The sequence below is a fragment of the Aedes aegypti genome, chromosome 1 (genome assembly GCF_002204515.2).
Source record: "Aedes aegypti strain LVP_AGWG chromosome 1, AaegL5.0 Primary Assembly, whole genome shotgun sequence".
In the NCBI taxonomy this organism is placed as follows: domain Eukaryota; kingdom Metazoa; phylum Arthropoda; class Insecta; order Diptera; family Culicidae; genus Aedes; species Aedes aegypti.
In genome coordinates this window covers 268,378,746-268,394,135 of record NC_035107.1, presented here as the reverse complement: position 1 = coordinate 268,394,135, position 15,390 = coordinate 268,378,746, and the positions used below count along the sequence as shown (strand labels likewise).

The window sequence follows — 15,390 nt, the reverse complement described above, 5'->3', positions numbered from 1 at the left end:
AAAGAATCACCGAGGCGGAGATAAGAGACGCTGAACGTAGAATGGAGAAATGGCACTTGAATTTCAGCGGAGACGCACGGAGCAGATCGCTAATCTTCGAGGTAATTTGGGACAACATGCGCACTTATTACCGGTCGAAGCTGGCATGCAAGACAGTAGACAGCTTGCGGAAACTAGAGTACTATGCGTACAGAATCGATGTCAACGATCCGATTTTCAGGAACACTCGAGAAGGATCGAGTAAAGCGATTCACAACATCGAAGTAAAGCAAAAGGATGAGGAATCGTATAGCTCGGAGTCAGAGTCAGAGTACTTGAACGCGATAGTGAGTAAATTCGACAAAGAGAAGAGGTTCAGAGACCATATGTCAGCAGGGACAAACGGAAGAGGTACAGGGAATACGCGAGAGACTTCAAGTTCCACACAGACTCCGTTGTGTTGGAACTGCAGTGTGTCCTCAAGAGAGACCACTGGCTACATGTGTTCGAAAACAAGGAAGGTGTTGGGGACCATCTACGGCGGAGTTCAGATGGAAGACGGAACGTGAAGAAGGCGAATGAATCATGAATTACACCAGCTGCTGAGAGAACCAACCATCGACCACCTCGTAAAAAATGGCAGGTTGCGGTGGGCCGGGCATGTCACCAGAATGTCGGATAGCAATTCGGTGGAAATGGTTCTCGAAAACAGTCCAACCGGCACAAGACAACGTGGTGCGCAGCGAGTAAGATGGGTCGATCAAGTTTAGGACGACCTGCGGACCCTCTCGCAGAATACGTGGCCGGTGACGGGCAGCCATGGACCGAGTCGAATGGAGACTTCTCCTACGTACAGCAGAGGCCATATGAATTACTAAAGGAATCGACAAGAATTTCTGTAGAGAACCTGAAACCATATATCTTAGAGGTGTAATCAGAGGTGTTTCTGGGTTTTTTTTTAAAGAAGTACTTGTATGTATTTCATAAAGAATCTCCAAAGATGTTACTCTGGAAGGATACCTATTGAGAAATTCTTGATTGAGTTAATGGAGTAATTCAAGACTGGATCAGCCAGAAGTAATGTGTAACGGAATTTTTTTGATAATATCTAAGATAATATTTATAATATAGGATAATACATGTAGGGGCCTTCCTTAGCCGAGTGGTTAGAGTCCGCGACTACAAAGCAAAGCCATGCTGAAGGTGTCTGGGTTCGAATCCCGGTCGGTCCAGGATCTTTTCGTAATGGACATTTTCTTGACTTCCCTGGGCATAGAGTATCATCGTACCTGCCACACGATATACGAATGCAAAAATAACAACTTTGGCAAAGAAAGCTCTCAGTTAATAACTGTGGAAGTGCTCATTAGAACACTAAGCTGAGAAGCAGGCTCTGTCCCAGTGAGTACGTTAATGCCAAGAAGCAGAAGAAGAAGAATATATGTAGAAAATAATTAAACGAATCTTGCAAGAAATTTCCGGAGGTGCCATAATAGTAGATTTTCAGATGAATACTTGGTTAAATCTCGGACAAATTCTTGGAGTAGTTTTTGGAGAAATAATTGCGAAAATTCCTAGAACAACTCAAGCATTTCTGTTTAAATGATGCACAACTTGGCGGGTTACTACCTAGTAGAGGAGTAGTGGAAAGGGAGTAAGATGTTTTTTTTTTTATAAATTTAGTGCTTTGAAATCGTAAGTAGGAGCAGAAGCCACCCATTTGATCAATCGATCAAATACCTAATTGGAAAAAAACAGTTTCAATAACATTTTCAAGATTATCCGATCTATAGAGAAGAGACTGCAACAAACAGGAAGTCTTTTCTTGAGATTAGTCTCCATATGGGTGTTCGAGTAGACCTTAATAGTATTGGACAGACTGTCCGTTGTGATGGTATTACCAATTGTTTGCTTATTTTTGCATGCTCATCTAGCACGTCTGTTCAGATGTCATCCAAAAATTATTCCAAACTTCGGTATTTTAAAATTGTCGTTCATTCCTTTATTAGTACAGGTTTCTGGTAGGATCATTTACAAACACTCTAGCTGCTGGCTTCTGCCACTTTCGTTTGTTACTATAGAACATTGTGATGAGGTGACCGACTAGTCTCTAGTCCTTTCCCTATTGGCTAGCGCTAATTAACTGTTTTGGATCGCAGGATTCGCGCCTATAGTGTGATTCGTTATTTTAAGTATTTTTCCTCTTGCATTAGTCTGCTGTAGGTTTAATTTCGTTCCATTAATCTGGTTCTCCTTATCGCTTTAAAGTTTAGTTTAGAAGAATGATTGCACCGTGTTCGGGTTCCGTTTGAGCTCCAACCAATTTCAATACTATGCAGGTGTAAGTGTATCCTATCTGCGCTAATCAAGACTATCTCTCCTCGAATTGTTGTTCTAGCTTGATTTTGTGTCTAAAAATGTTCTTTCCTATTTACAGCATCGTAAGAATCGTTATTATCAACTAGTCTAATCCTTTAGTTAGATTGTAAAAAAATGCAATTTCTAGTTTACATCATGGTAAGTATGTACACATACACGAAATACGACGATCGTTGATCTATTGATTGTTTAAAAATTTCAGACTGATTGAACGAAATAACAAACAACTAATTGTCTCCCCACGAAGCCTGTAGGGCAAATGCAACAAGGACATTATTTGTTTGCGATAGTGTGCTCATGTAGGTATGTGGGTGTGTATGTCTACAAATATTCAGGACGTGTCGCGTTTGTCTGTGGGTGCGGTTTTCTCAAAGTAGTGCTGGGTTAGGTTTCGACATTTGGTGCAGTTGGTTGCGGGTTACGGGTGTTTGATTAATTCACACAATTCATGTCGGTAGGAAGACGGTTTTTGAGTTTCATATCTTTTCAATATTTAATGTTTTGTTACTATACACTAGGATTCATTGATCGGTTTCATAACCTATTGTTTTCAAAGACATGACGAATTTGATGAAAGTAGGGGATACCATCATTGTTTTATTGCTTGTTGAATTGCCAGGTTGTGTGCAACATTTCAGAGGTTTAGAATGATTGATAAGGTTAAAATACTGATTGGACAACAGAAAATCAATTCCTGATTAATTTTGCCTGTTGGACTTCGATGCCATTTATGTTTTTCTTTCATGAACATGGACTGGATCACCAGCCATCAATGGTGATGTAACGCTGACTCATCGGTACTGTGCATTCGAATGATAGGTAGGAATGTTGACTCATCGGAACTGTGCAATTTGATCGACCACGTTCTGATTGATTGACGGCACTTCTCCGACATTATCTACGTCATGACCTATGGTGGCGCTAACATCGACTCTGACCACCCTTTGGTGATGGTTAACTTACTTGATACTTGATGGGCTACAATCCGCTGCGTTGAATCTACGCCGAATGGATAATTCTTCTCCACTGGGCTCGGTCCTGAGCCAAACGCTTCCAGTCGCCCTGAACGTTAAGTGCCCTTAAGTCCTCTTCAACTGCAAAAAGCCAACGTGTGCGCGGCCTACCACGAAGCCGACCGCCTCGTCCGGGTTCTCTACTGAATATTATTTTTGCTTGTCGTTCTTCCGGCATTCGTACCACGTGACCAGCCCAACGTAGCCTGCCGTGTTTTATGAGCTTGATAATATCCACTTCTTTATATACTTGGTACAACTCATGATTCATGCGACGCCGCCAGATGCCATTTTCTTGTTTACCGCCGAGTATTGTTCGCAGCACTTTACGCTCAAAAACTCCAAACGCTTTCCGGTCGACCTCTTTTAACGTCCAGGATTCATGGCCGTATAGAGCAACCGGAAGGATAAGAGTCTTATATAGCGCGAATTTTGTTTTCGTCTGCAGGCTACGGGACTTAAGCTGGTTACGGAGCCCGTAAAAAGCCCTATTCGCAGCTGCAAGACGCCTTTTCACCTCGCGGGTAACATCATTATCGCAAGTCACTAAAGTACCAAGATACACAAATTCTTCCACTACTTCAAATTTTTCACCACCTAGCACCACTTCACTACCAACGTCACGATTGGAACCACGCTGTCTACCAGCGATCATGTACTTAGTTTTGCTGGTGTTGACGGTAAGTCCAATCCTCGCTGTCTCCCTTTGAAAAGGCACGAATGCCTCTTCTACGGCTCGACGATCAATTCCGATTATATCGATATCGTCCGCAAAACCCAGGAGCATATGCGACCGGGTGACGATGGTACCGCTTCTTTGCACGCCCGCTCTCCTTATAGCTGCTTCGAGAGCAATGTTGAACAAAAGATTCGAAAGCGCATCTCCTTGCTTCAATCCATCTAAGGTTACGAAGGAGGTTGAAGTCTCATCCGCAACCCGCACACTTGATTTCGATCCGGGCTGTGAAATGGTGAGCCGACAACTAGGAAGGAGCGTCCAACATAGCTCTGGTCCTCACAAGTCCCTACCTCACGCTTCCACGGGTCAAATGATGACAAAGACCGCCAGCTAAGGGTTGCGTACTTAGCTGGTAGTGCAGCCTGGGCACTGTTGTCCTTCTGACATCAGCTAGAGTGAGGAGGTGCGTCTCGAGCGTCTGTCCACCAAGGAGGTGCGGCTCAAACAGCGTCTGTTCTGGCATCCAGCGGCTGAGTATGAAATGCTGTATCACGTCAGCTACACCTAAGGTGGCAGCCCCACCATCGTGATGTAGGTATCGCGACCCTGGTAAGGTAGCATATCGAATTTCTTACCTACCACGAAAAATGGAGAAAATGGTGATGGTTAAACTGAGATCAAAACTCTCCGTCGTTAACAACGTACAGTACTGACGGCCGCCCAGGTATGCGCAGTACCTCGAGGCTGCATTACTGGAAGCGGATGAGCTGGATGAAGTCCCTCTTGAGGACTATTGAAGTACAGAGAAAACAGCCATCAACGATGCAGATGAGAACAACGTCGTGTACGTGGAACGGAGTCGACGGAACGATTGGTTCGACGAGGAATGTAGGCTGAGTCTAGAGGAGAAGAATGCAGAGCTGGCGGTCATGCTGCAGCAAGGGACCCGACAGAACTTGGATCGTTATAGACGGAAACGACATCAGCAGAGCCGCTTCTTTCAGGAGGAAAAAACGCCGCCTGTAGAAGACGGAATACGAATATATAGAACAGCTGTGCCGGTCTCAAGAAATACGGAAGTTCTGTCAGAAGCTCATCGCATCCCGCAATGGCTTCGTGTCGCGAGCCAAGATGTACATACGAGATGTGCAGGGATAAGGACGGGAGCATCTTGACGGACGAGCGTGAGGTGATCGAAAGATGGAAGCAGCACTTCAACGAACATCTGAATTGCGCTGAGAGCACAGGCAATTAAGGTCGAGACAACGGAGAAAATGCCTTCGTCAGTACTGTGGACGATGGAAACCAAACAACACGCACTTTGAGGGAGGGTTAGGATGTCATTTACCAGCTCAAGAACAATAAAGCTGCTGGCAAGAGTGGTATTGGAGCTGAACTTATAAAGATAGGCCCAGAGTGGCTGGCTATTTGTGTGGCTGATAGGCACAATCTAGGGAACAGAACAGCTACCGGAGGAGTTGGAGGAAGCGGTAATATGCTTCATCTACAAGAAATGCGACAAGTTAGATTGTGAAAACTTTCGAGCGATCACTGTTCTAAATGCGGCCCACAAAGTATTATCCCAGATCATCTTTCGTCGTCTGTCACCTATAGTAAGCGAGTTCGTGGGAAGTGGCTTCGTTGACGGCCGATCGAGAACGGACCAGATCTTCACTGTACGGCAAATCCTCCAAAAATGGTGTTCTCCTGGTGTTCGCTCCGGATCCGGTTGGTGCAAAAAGGCGTGGAGCGCAGCTGTGGTTGTATACCAGCTGTGGTTGTATACCAACCTTTGTATCACTTTCAACCATAGACAGACCAAAGCTATAATTTCAAGTTGTCGTCAAACACCAATGGCATCGAATTCACGGACTCTTGTGCTATGTTTAAAACCGCTCGATAACGTTTACGTAATGTCTACAATATCCTAAAGGGGAAATAATACGAACGTAGCAAACTTTCGTCTTACAGATACTCAACAATATCACATTTAATCGATATATTGGGGCAGCTGGCGCCAACTGTATTCCTAGTCCTATATCTAGAGTCCTTCTCATTCAGCAGCTTCCTGAAGATCGGTAGGATGGCCGTATCGCCATCCAGGAGCTCCGACTCGGAACACGCCCCGTACAGATTCGGCTTCGAGCTGGATTCCTTCTTGCGATGCCGGATGTGTGTGCTTCCACCGGTTCCGCTGCCCGAAGAGCCGGAATGCTTTTTCTCGGGGGCCACGTTCGGCGTGGAGTGGTGGTGCGAGTGCTGCGATTTCGACAGTTTACGTGAGGTGATCTTGGTAGGTGTTACGCAGCTGGCGGCCGCCGACGTGACCGCCACGGTACTGCCCGTTGAACACACGGAGGCGGGGAAGTTCTGATAGTCACGCTGCTCACGTTCGCTATCCGTTTCGCTCTGGCAGGCGGTACTTTTCTGCTTGTGCCGATGCTTAGTGCGGTTCTTCTCCGATACGCAACGCTGAATTGGCGCCGGTGACGTGCCGGTGCTGTTCTCTCGTTCGTGATCGAATTGAGTTTGCTGTTGTTGTTGCAGCTGCTGTTGCTGAGGCGGTGGGTGACCATGATCAGGACAGCGGGATTGTCCCCGTGGGGACTGACGCTGTTTGGCATGGGACAAGGTGTGGGTATCCCAGAGGTCGCTTTGCGATACGACAAAGTTTCCTTTGAGGGACGATGTCATCTGGACGCTAACCCGCCGGGATTGGTCATTGATTTGATCTGAAAGGAGCGTGATTAAGACTTGAGAAATAATCTTAGAACATAGTTACTCACCTCGACTCTTTCCGACGGATTTGCTGTGGTGGCATACTTGGTTAAGCTCGGTAGTTGAATGATTCAGCGAAGTCGCGGAAGTGCAATTGACCTGAGTGCTCGATTTAGTGATATTTTGATAAGGACGATCGTCCTCATATCGATCCTGTTAGAGGGTTAGAGTATTAGATGCTGATCATTACTCGGCAATAAAACGCAAGCGTACCTTCGTTTGGCCTGGAGAATACTTTGAACTAGCCATCGACTCCCGTCGGACGTCGTTGAACATCGGTTTGTTGGGGTCTTGTGGAACACTAGTGCTGCTGCTTATACTATTTGATGTGGCCGAGATCTTGGGTGCGATGGCTTGTGGGGCAGTTGTCGTTACCGTTTGAGCAGCTGTTGCGACAGTCGTAATGGTTGGTACCATCGTTGTTTGTGCCACTGTTGGCCCAACAGAGTTGTTGACAAGATTGCTCTTTGGAACGGAGTTGCTAATTGTAGCAATTGGCTTTGCTGGTGGTTCTTCACCCGGAAGTACAACCGTGGTTTTCTTCTTTCTGAAATTTAAAAACTTCCATAGAATTGCGCGTAAACTGAAATAACACGAGTTTACCTTTCCGGTCCAACGGAATCCAAGGTGTCATTACTTGAGACCAAGCTTCCAATAGAGGTAAACTCAGTTCCCTCTGAAATCCGAAATTGCAAAACATTTTATAAGGTATCTTAAAACAGGCTTATCTAGTTCTTACCACTGGCATAGTCCTTCTTAACTTGAATCTTGACCGATTCTTTGTTGACGTCCGGCTCCGATGAACTCGTCTCCAGTCCTATCCACGCTCGGGCGTCCGGTCCCAGCCGTTTGATTAAAGCCTGCAGTTCGGCTTCCTTTTCCATTAGTACTTTTCGGAAGCGACAGTTTGTTTGCTTGACGTCTCGCATCCGTTGTTCCAGTTCGCACGCCGAAGAATCCCGCCGGTTCTTGGACATGGGCCGCAAGGTAGCTCGGACCTTTTTGTCCACAACGCCCGTTGGGTTTCGTTTCAGTTCTACAAACTGCAATAATATATAGAATGGTCATTGATCATTGAAACACTCAGCATTCAATGCAACACTACCTTAGGAACAAACACCAGACACAGGGTAGCCGTCGTGCAGAAAATGATGAACAGCGATATCAGAATGAAGACGGCGTCCTTGCGATCGGACAGGACCAGTGCGATGGCGGCACCCATGACGCACATGATGACACAGTTGTACACGGACATCCCAACGTGTTTAGAGTCGTTGAGTGCCGGGATCGATACGTGGCGGGTTTCCCAGGCCAGGAAGGCACCGAAGATCAACAGCAGTCCCTTGTAGGCGTAGATAACGCCGATGAAAATGGTCATCCTGCTGGATTGGCAATACTCGTTCTCCTGCACGATTATGACGTCCTCCAAAGTGGGATGCTCCTGAAAATGGTCATTCAGGTAATGATTAATGAACGTTGCGTAGATGTTCAGCTGCCGAGCCGAGAACTGTTATTCAGAAATAGCTTGTGCGAAATCGATGAATACTAGTTCTGAACGGGTACATTTCATCGCTAAAACTTCATCTACTATTATAATAGTTTATAGTGTTGAAGTCATATGCAATTGCTGAATACCAACGCCGAGTTGGAGTAAAACCATCAAGTCAAACATATCCGTTGTGATCAGGCGATCGAGTCGCGATATGAAGACGTAGTACAAACAGCATGCTCTACTTCTGAGAATGTCGCAAAAGCCAATTATAAGAATAGGTGAAACTGTGCCATATTAAGGAAATACGGCATTTCTAGGAACAGTGCTTAGTGAAGTGACATAGGTCTACACGTAGTGGAACGGAAATCTGTTCACAAAACACTCGTAGGAATGATAAAACTTCGGCTTCAGGTCTGCAAAAGATCGATGAGAAACCGATTCGAGCATTTAAAAAGTAAATTAACGTATCTGGTGGTGCTTCAATGCTGGAAGCGGGTATATTTTTAGAGGCTCGGTCGCTATTTTGTTTACTGTGTTGAATGTTTGTATTAAACGTATCACCCTTCAATGTCAATCTGACTTCCTTAACGGTATGCGATAAAGGCTGTCCTATCTTCGGATATTATCCTATGATTTCTCAGAATATATCTTGAGAGTCTTCAATTTTATTCAGACAATTCAAAAAAAAAATCAGGTTTTGCTGCATGAAAACCACCAGAAGCTTCTATAGAGTTTCATTCAGAAATTTCTAGATTAAATTATTAAAACATCAACAGAACGTCATTGGAGTTTTCTTAAAATATTTTGTCAAAACATAAAAAATAATTCGAAAAAAAATCGCTGCTTGCAGAAAATCTTGGTGTAATTTCCAGAGGCTCCAGAGGTTCGTATGCTACTTCTAGGTAGGATCCTTTCCGAAGTGCTACCTAATTGTTTCCCCCAGAGATTCTATCAAGAATTCATTTAGTGACTCATAAATTAGCAGGAATTCTTCCAAAATGGCTCCAGGAAATCCTTCAACTGTCGTGTGCTGATGTCTTCAGTAATTTTCGGATTGTGTTAGAATAATGCCCCAGAGCTTCCTCCAGGATTTTTTTCTTCAGAGATTTTTCCACTGATCCCTAGAGTTTTCACTTCAGAAGATGTCCATGTTTTCCAATAATGTCCCAGAGCTTCCTCCAGGGATTTGTTCTTTAGAGATTCTTTCACTGATTCCTAGAGTTTTTAGTTAAGAAGATTTCTAACGATTCCCGCATTCAGCCAGGGATTCTTTCAGAAAATCAATAAGAAACTCTTCTAAGATATCAGAGACTTACCGGCCTTGGGCCGAAAGTCTTTTTAATGGAGACACTCTTCTAAGACCTAAGACCTAATAGATGAATTCCAGCAATTTCTCGAAAAGTTTGTCTAGGAATTCCTTATAAAGCTCCTCCAGAAATATCATCAAGTCAAGCGATTTCTCATCCGGAGATTAGTCTTGTAATATTTTTATTTATCAAGAATTAAATAATTATAGAGTTATTTCTACCATCTAGAGTTTCGTTTGATATTTATACAGAGAAACTTATTACCAGAGAAACCATGGGCCACAGGTTCCTTCAGAGATTCAGAGATAGGATAACGTAATGCCAATCCATCATATAATGGAAATGTGACGCGTAAAGAATGTTACCGCTGAAGAGCAAGAAAGTGAAAACCACCAAAATATTCTCAGATTTAACGCAATGGTCAATAACATTCGAGGCAACGCTGATGGCTTTCAGCTAAAAGAATCGTTTGATCAAATATAAAAAAAATTTTAGAGACAGAGTTCGTATGCAACGATGACCAATACGATTTCAAGCTTTCAATTAAAGCGAATTTATGACACACGGAAGTCACCAGCTTCAATCTAAAGGGCAAAGAAATTCTTCGTAGTTGTTTGGATAATTTCTCGTCCAATTTGTGAGGATAAAGTCTAGAATCTTCAAAAAAAAAGCGATTCTTCAAGACAAGGATCGAGCTGACCGATCTCGTATCAAATGTGCCAACTGTAGCGGCAACCAAACGGCAAATTTCAGTGGCTGTCCCGTTAGAAAAGACTACCTGGAGCAGTTGGTTACAGAAACCTGGCTTAAGTCTAGAAATTCTTCCCACCATCCTGACTATCATTGTGTGCGAGTGGACAGGTATCGTGACGACGCTATCAGTTGAAAAAGGTTTAACCTTCCATCAAATAAACACGAAAGTAATAAAATCTGTCGAAATAACTTATCCAGTAATGAACACATTATCAAGATCGTTGCGGTATACTTTCCTGGTGCTAAAAGAACTAAAGGCTGGTAACCAGCTCATCCAGCTAATTACCGCAAACAGCTTTTTCATCCACGTACCGGTCAAACCTACATTTCATCCAAGAGGTAGAGGACGGGCATCGACCTTGGATCTAGTTGTGTCGAACAACCTCGTAGACATGTCGATATCAGCGGTGCTCAACGAGTTATCCTCCGACCACCTGTCTGTTATATTTGAAATAGCTCTAAGCCTTACTCCTATAGCGAAAGTCAATTCTGTATTCAACTTCCATCGAGCGGACTGGGTTAAATCCTGGAGAATAGTGGACGACAATTTTGACCTCTCTGCACCGATTATTTCGGAGTTTAACGGCACTGACTCAATCGATTCCACAATTGTGTTTTTCAAAAGTACCATCATGCGGGTGGAGGGTCTTACAATCTCAAAGTTACCAATTCGATCATATGCTGTCCCAGAAATACTACAAATCCTTACTACAAATGCATAGTAACTCAATAATCGCATTCACATTGAGTGTGCTCAGTACCGTTTCAAGAATTTAGGGGAAGCTCTCAACAATATGGAGATAGGCGTTGCCCATGTGGAAAGTAACACGAGCGCTTCGTAATCAGTGCAAATACTGCCGTCAACTACAAAATGAAGAACTCGTGATGTCGTCTCCTCTAATGAAAGCGAATCTATTAGCATACAACTTTACAAAGCGCATGACAACGCTCTAGAATCCGATGCTGTGACTACAGCTGCAGTCGCAAATTCAATAGCATCAATCAACGAGTCTCCAAAAATGTTCGAAGCGTTTTTTGTTCGATCAAACGAGGTAACCCGCTAAAAAATCTCAAAAACAAAAAAGCCTTAGGGTGTGACGAAATACGTAATCAACTGCTAAATCACCTGTCTCGTCGAGCAGTAATAGTGTTAGCTCGGATATTTACAGCATTTCTGTTATTTTCCTCAAAACTGGAAACATACGATGATTACTGCTATACTAAAACCAATTACGCAAAGATATTATGAACCCAGTAAACTATAGGCCTATCAGTTTGCTCGCAATGATTAGTAAGTTCCTGGAGCGCGTCATCTTGAATCAGTTAGAACCGCACCTTCAGACTGCGCAGATGATTCCGGATCAACAATTCGGCTTCAAACAGGGACCGTCTACGAACCATCAGATTGTCCGTCTAGCTAAAGTTATCAACTTTGGATTTGCAACGAAAAAGACGTCCGAAATGGGGTTGCTGGACGTAGTGAAAGCATATGACGCAGTTTAGCAAGATGCAATTCTTCATAATCGGAAATATACCTGTCTATCTCATCAAAATTGTTTAATGAAACATCGCAGCTTCCAGGTTACTGTCAATGGGACACTTTCCGAGAAAAAGAACATCCCATATGGAGTTCCCCAGGGATCAGTATTGAGTCCAACGCTTTATAACATTTTTACGGCAGACATTGTGATGATTGACGGTCGGCACTCTTCATATTCGCAGATGACACTGCTTTCGTAGCCAGAAATAGTAGTAACTCACTTGCAAGTTGCTCACTTCCATAAGAAGTGGAACATAAAAAATCAACCCGAGACCAACCCAAGCATTTTTTTACGACTCGGCGTAGTACCAAATACTTTCCTAGGCACAAAGTTCTTGCTCGTGGCCATCAATTCGAGTGGTCAGAAGAAGTTAAGGATTTGGGTCTAACTATGGATCGCAAACTAAAATTCGGAGCTCACATTCAAAACTCACTACAGAAATGTGACAATATGGCTTTCCAACGTGGAGTAGTTGAAGAACTCATCGAAGAAAGCTTCAAACAAAGCAAAACCGAATACTGAAAATGATGTTGGATCTCGATCCTTTCTTCCCTTTCAACTGCACAGAATTGCAAGTAACCGATGATAAGTTTGAACGAAAGCCCAAGTTTTGGAATAGTTGATCAACTTCTTGGAATCCCATACTACTAAATATTTCATTGCCTGTACTGTACTTTATTTTATTATCAATCATTTTTCTAAATTCAAAGGCTTTTTCCTCATTTTTTCTTTTAGGCTAAATTTTTGCTAAGGAACCAATTCCAATCATATAAAAAACTGGTCAATTACCGCTGAAAGGACCACCAAATCTAAGTTGAAAAATCAAACTATATGTAAATTATATGTAAGACTATATAAATTAAATAAAGAAACAAAAATTGACAGTACAAACGTAAAATTGTTAGCAAGATGCAACTTTTCCAGGCATATCCTGTGTAAACAACGAGGAAAAAAAAAATCTGATCCAAGAAATCTGACTTACCGATGGTTCGATGTACTTCGTCTCCCGATAGAATGGATCGGCAATCTGCCACGTGGTCATGATCGCCAGATCGATAGCCAGCAGGACTCCCACCACGATGAACAGCTGGTAGTCCTTGATGACCTTCTTGTTGAGCTTGAGATCCGTAAAGATCGAATGGACGCGCCATGTTTTGGAGAACATGGCCCCGAACGCCAGACTGAATCCGGCCATCAGTAGCCAGGCCCGAGCCGTACAGATGTACGGAAATGCCGGCACACTGCTCAGTCCGCTGTCCAGTCCGAGAAAGATTACGCTCAAATAGGTCAGAATACAGCCGATGATGATTAGGTTGTTCAGATGCGGACTAGACATCTTGATGTATCTGTGGATATAGAACGAAATTTGTAATCATCTATGTAAAATTTTCATTGATGGATGGACTGCCTCACCTTTGATTCCGATACTTGATATTGACGATCAGAAACGCTGTGGCCATAACGATTCCGACGCATGAAGTACTCGCCAACACAACGTAGATTGTTATGTTCACTTGACTGTGTTCAATAATTCGCAGAGTACGATCTTTTGGTGGAGATCGGCCAACCCACTTCATCGGTTGACCGAGTGTCAAATCCAGCCGGTTCGTTAACGAATTGTACTCTCCAATTTTGACCTCTTCGCTGTTTTGGAACTGTTTCAGCAAGAAGCTTGCCTTTCGCTCATTATTATAAAATCTGACTGGACCCTACGGAAGATTCGAAGGATAAATGGTCAGAATCCCCAAATCAAACCTGGAAATCAACTTACAGTAACTCCCTCAAAACTGGTGTTCTTCAACGCTTCGAGAAATATAGTCTCCCATTCTTTTTTACGATACTCGAAATGGGTCAACGAATGCTCTTTCCGTTGAGAAACATATTGAATGGCGCTGGCCACAGCCCAGATTCCGTCATAGGTGTATCCGTGGAAGCGCGAGTATTCAACCCCTCGTCGACTGTTGTACTCCGTAAGATATTCGTCAGCAGTCTAGCAATGAGAGCATAATGAAATGTTTAGAATTTTATGTAATTTTTACCCTCTTAACTTACAATTCCAGATATGGCGATTTCCCCACTGGTAGATAATGGCAGCAAATCCACCAAAATCGTTGATTCCAGCGCCATTCGCACGTTGTCTACATCGCAGTCCGTATCGTTCACATCCCACCAATCATTCCCATATGTTCCCATGATGAGCCACTGATAGGACCGCCCATACATTTCCAGCTTGTGCGCCTCGCAAAACACCCTCCTGGCCCAGTATTCGTTGAAATTTCCGAGTATAATTCTCACATCTTTCTCACGTAGTTTCCTCAGCGATTCTTCCACGTCGTACACGAAACTCTGCGTTTCCACCACGTCCAGCCCCATGGCGTCCAGGTCGGCCACCATATGATTATGCGGCAAGGAATACCTCGGTTCGTTCTGATAGATCGTCCCTATCCGGGTCCAGTTGAATTCCTTCAGCAGAGCCAACCGCGGTGCATTGAATGCATTCTCCGAGGGGACAACGCGGAAAAAGTTAGGGAAGGCATCCTTTGTGAACATGGGATGTGTGTCCGCATAAGATAACTGCGTCAGATGCCAATGTTTGCTAGCCTTCGCTATCGGATCCGTCACGTGGGTGCAGGCAGCTCCAAACAGCATCAGCTTGTGCGGTCCCGAGTGCATCATGTCGAAGAACGACTTCACTCCAACGGCCGCATTGCACTCGGTGTCATTCCACCACATGTGCAGCCGGTAATTTCTCAGTATGGTGGAATGCTCATTTACGTGATCCAGTGCCAGCTTAACACTTGGCATGACGCCTCGACCCGTGTCGCTGTTCTCCACTCCCTCTCCGTAGGGAAAAAAGCCGGCTATGTAAACATCCAACCGGTGGCCAGCTCCGGGCCTGGACCCACCGACCCAGTGCTGGAACAGGCACAATGCTATCACCATCGTCTGCACGACAGTTGTCATCGTGGTTGTGGTGCTAGTGCTGATGCAGGTGGTTTTGCTGACGCTTTTTGCTTTCATTGCTTTGCCCGGTTCCCCTTTTTGCTCGGTTGCGATTTCGAATGTCCTTGCACGCGTGCCACTCGTCTGCGGAGGAAAGATAAACGATACCTTATGAATGTTGGTCATATAGATATTCAGAATGAGAGTAAGTACTTGTGTTTCAACAATTCAAAACTCAATTAGCAGCAACTGTACTTCAGGAGAACAGTAGGAGCAATGGTACCTAATTTTGAAAAAGGAATACAATGGTAATTCGGAAATGATTCTAGAATGTTAGTAAACTAGTCTTCGTATTTTTCAATAGCTTAAGGAATATTTGGTAGAATTTCTGCAGGATTCTATGGAAAAATTATTAAACATTTCCTGAAACCATGATGGAATTTTTGAAGAAATTGTTGGAGAAATTTGTAGTGTCCATGGAAAAAAATAAGGAGGAATGCGTGACAAAAATACATGAGAAATTACT

General features: G+C 43.8%; 1 protein-coding gene across 4 annotated transcripts in view; it reads right to left on the bottom strand.

Moving 5' to 3' along the window:
* Positions 1–5,858: 5,858 nt before the first annotated feature.
* Positions 5,859–15,390, bottom strand: part of LOC5573320 (gamma-aminobutyric acid type B receptor subunit 2) — a 110,130-nt gene continuing 100,598 nt past the window's right edge. For all 4 annotated transcript variants that reach the window (XM_021837755.1, XM_021837757.1, XM_021837756.1 and 1 more), the window contains exons 5-14: positions 13,974–15,008; positions 13,693–13,911; positions 13,335–13,630; positions 12,904–13,267; positions 7,934–8,269; positions 7,568–7,871; positions 7,432–7,504; positions 7,042–7,375; positions 6,837–6,981; positions 5,859–6,782 (exon numbers count right to left, since the gene is read on the bottom strand). In XM_021837755.1, coding sequence (XP_021693447.1) covers positions 6,016–6,782; positions 6,837–6,981; positions 7,042–7,375; positions 7,432–7,504; positions 7,568–7,871; positions 7,934–8,269; positions 12,904–13,267; positions 13,335–13,630; positions 13,693–13,911; positions 13,974–14,942 — 3,807 coding nt within the window. In that variant the 5' untranslated portion in view covers positions 14,943–15,008 and the 3' untranslated portion in view covers positions 5,859–6,015. The remainder of the gene's footprint in view (positions 6,783–6,836; positions 6,982–7,041; positions 7,376–7,431; positions 7,505–7,567; positions 7,872–7,933; positions 8,270–12,903; positions 13,268–13,334; positions 13,631–13,692; positions 13,912–13,973; positions 15,009–15,390) is intronic.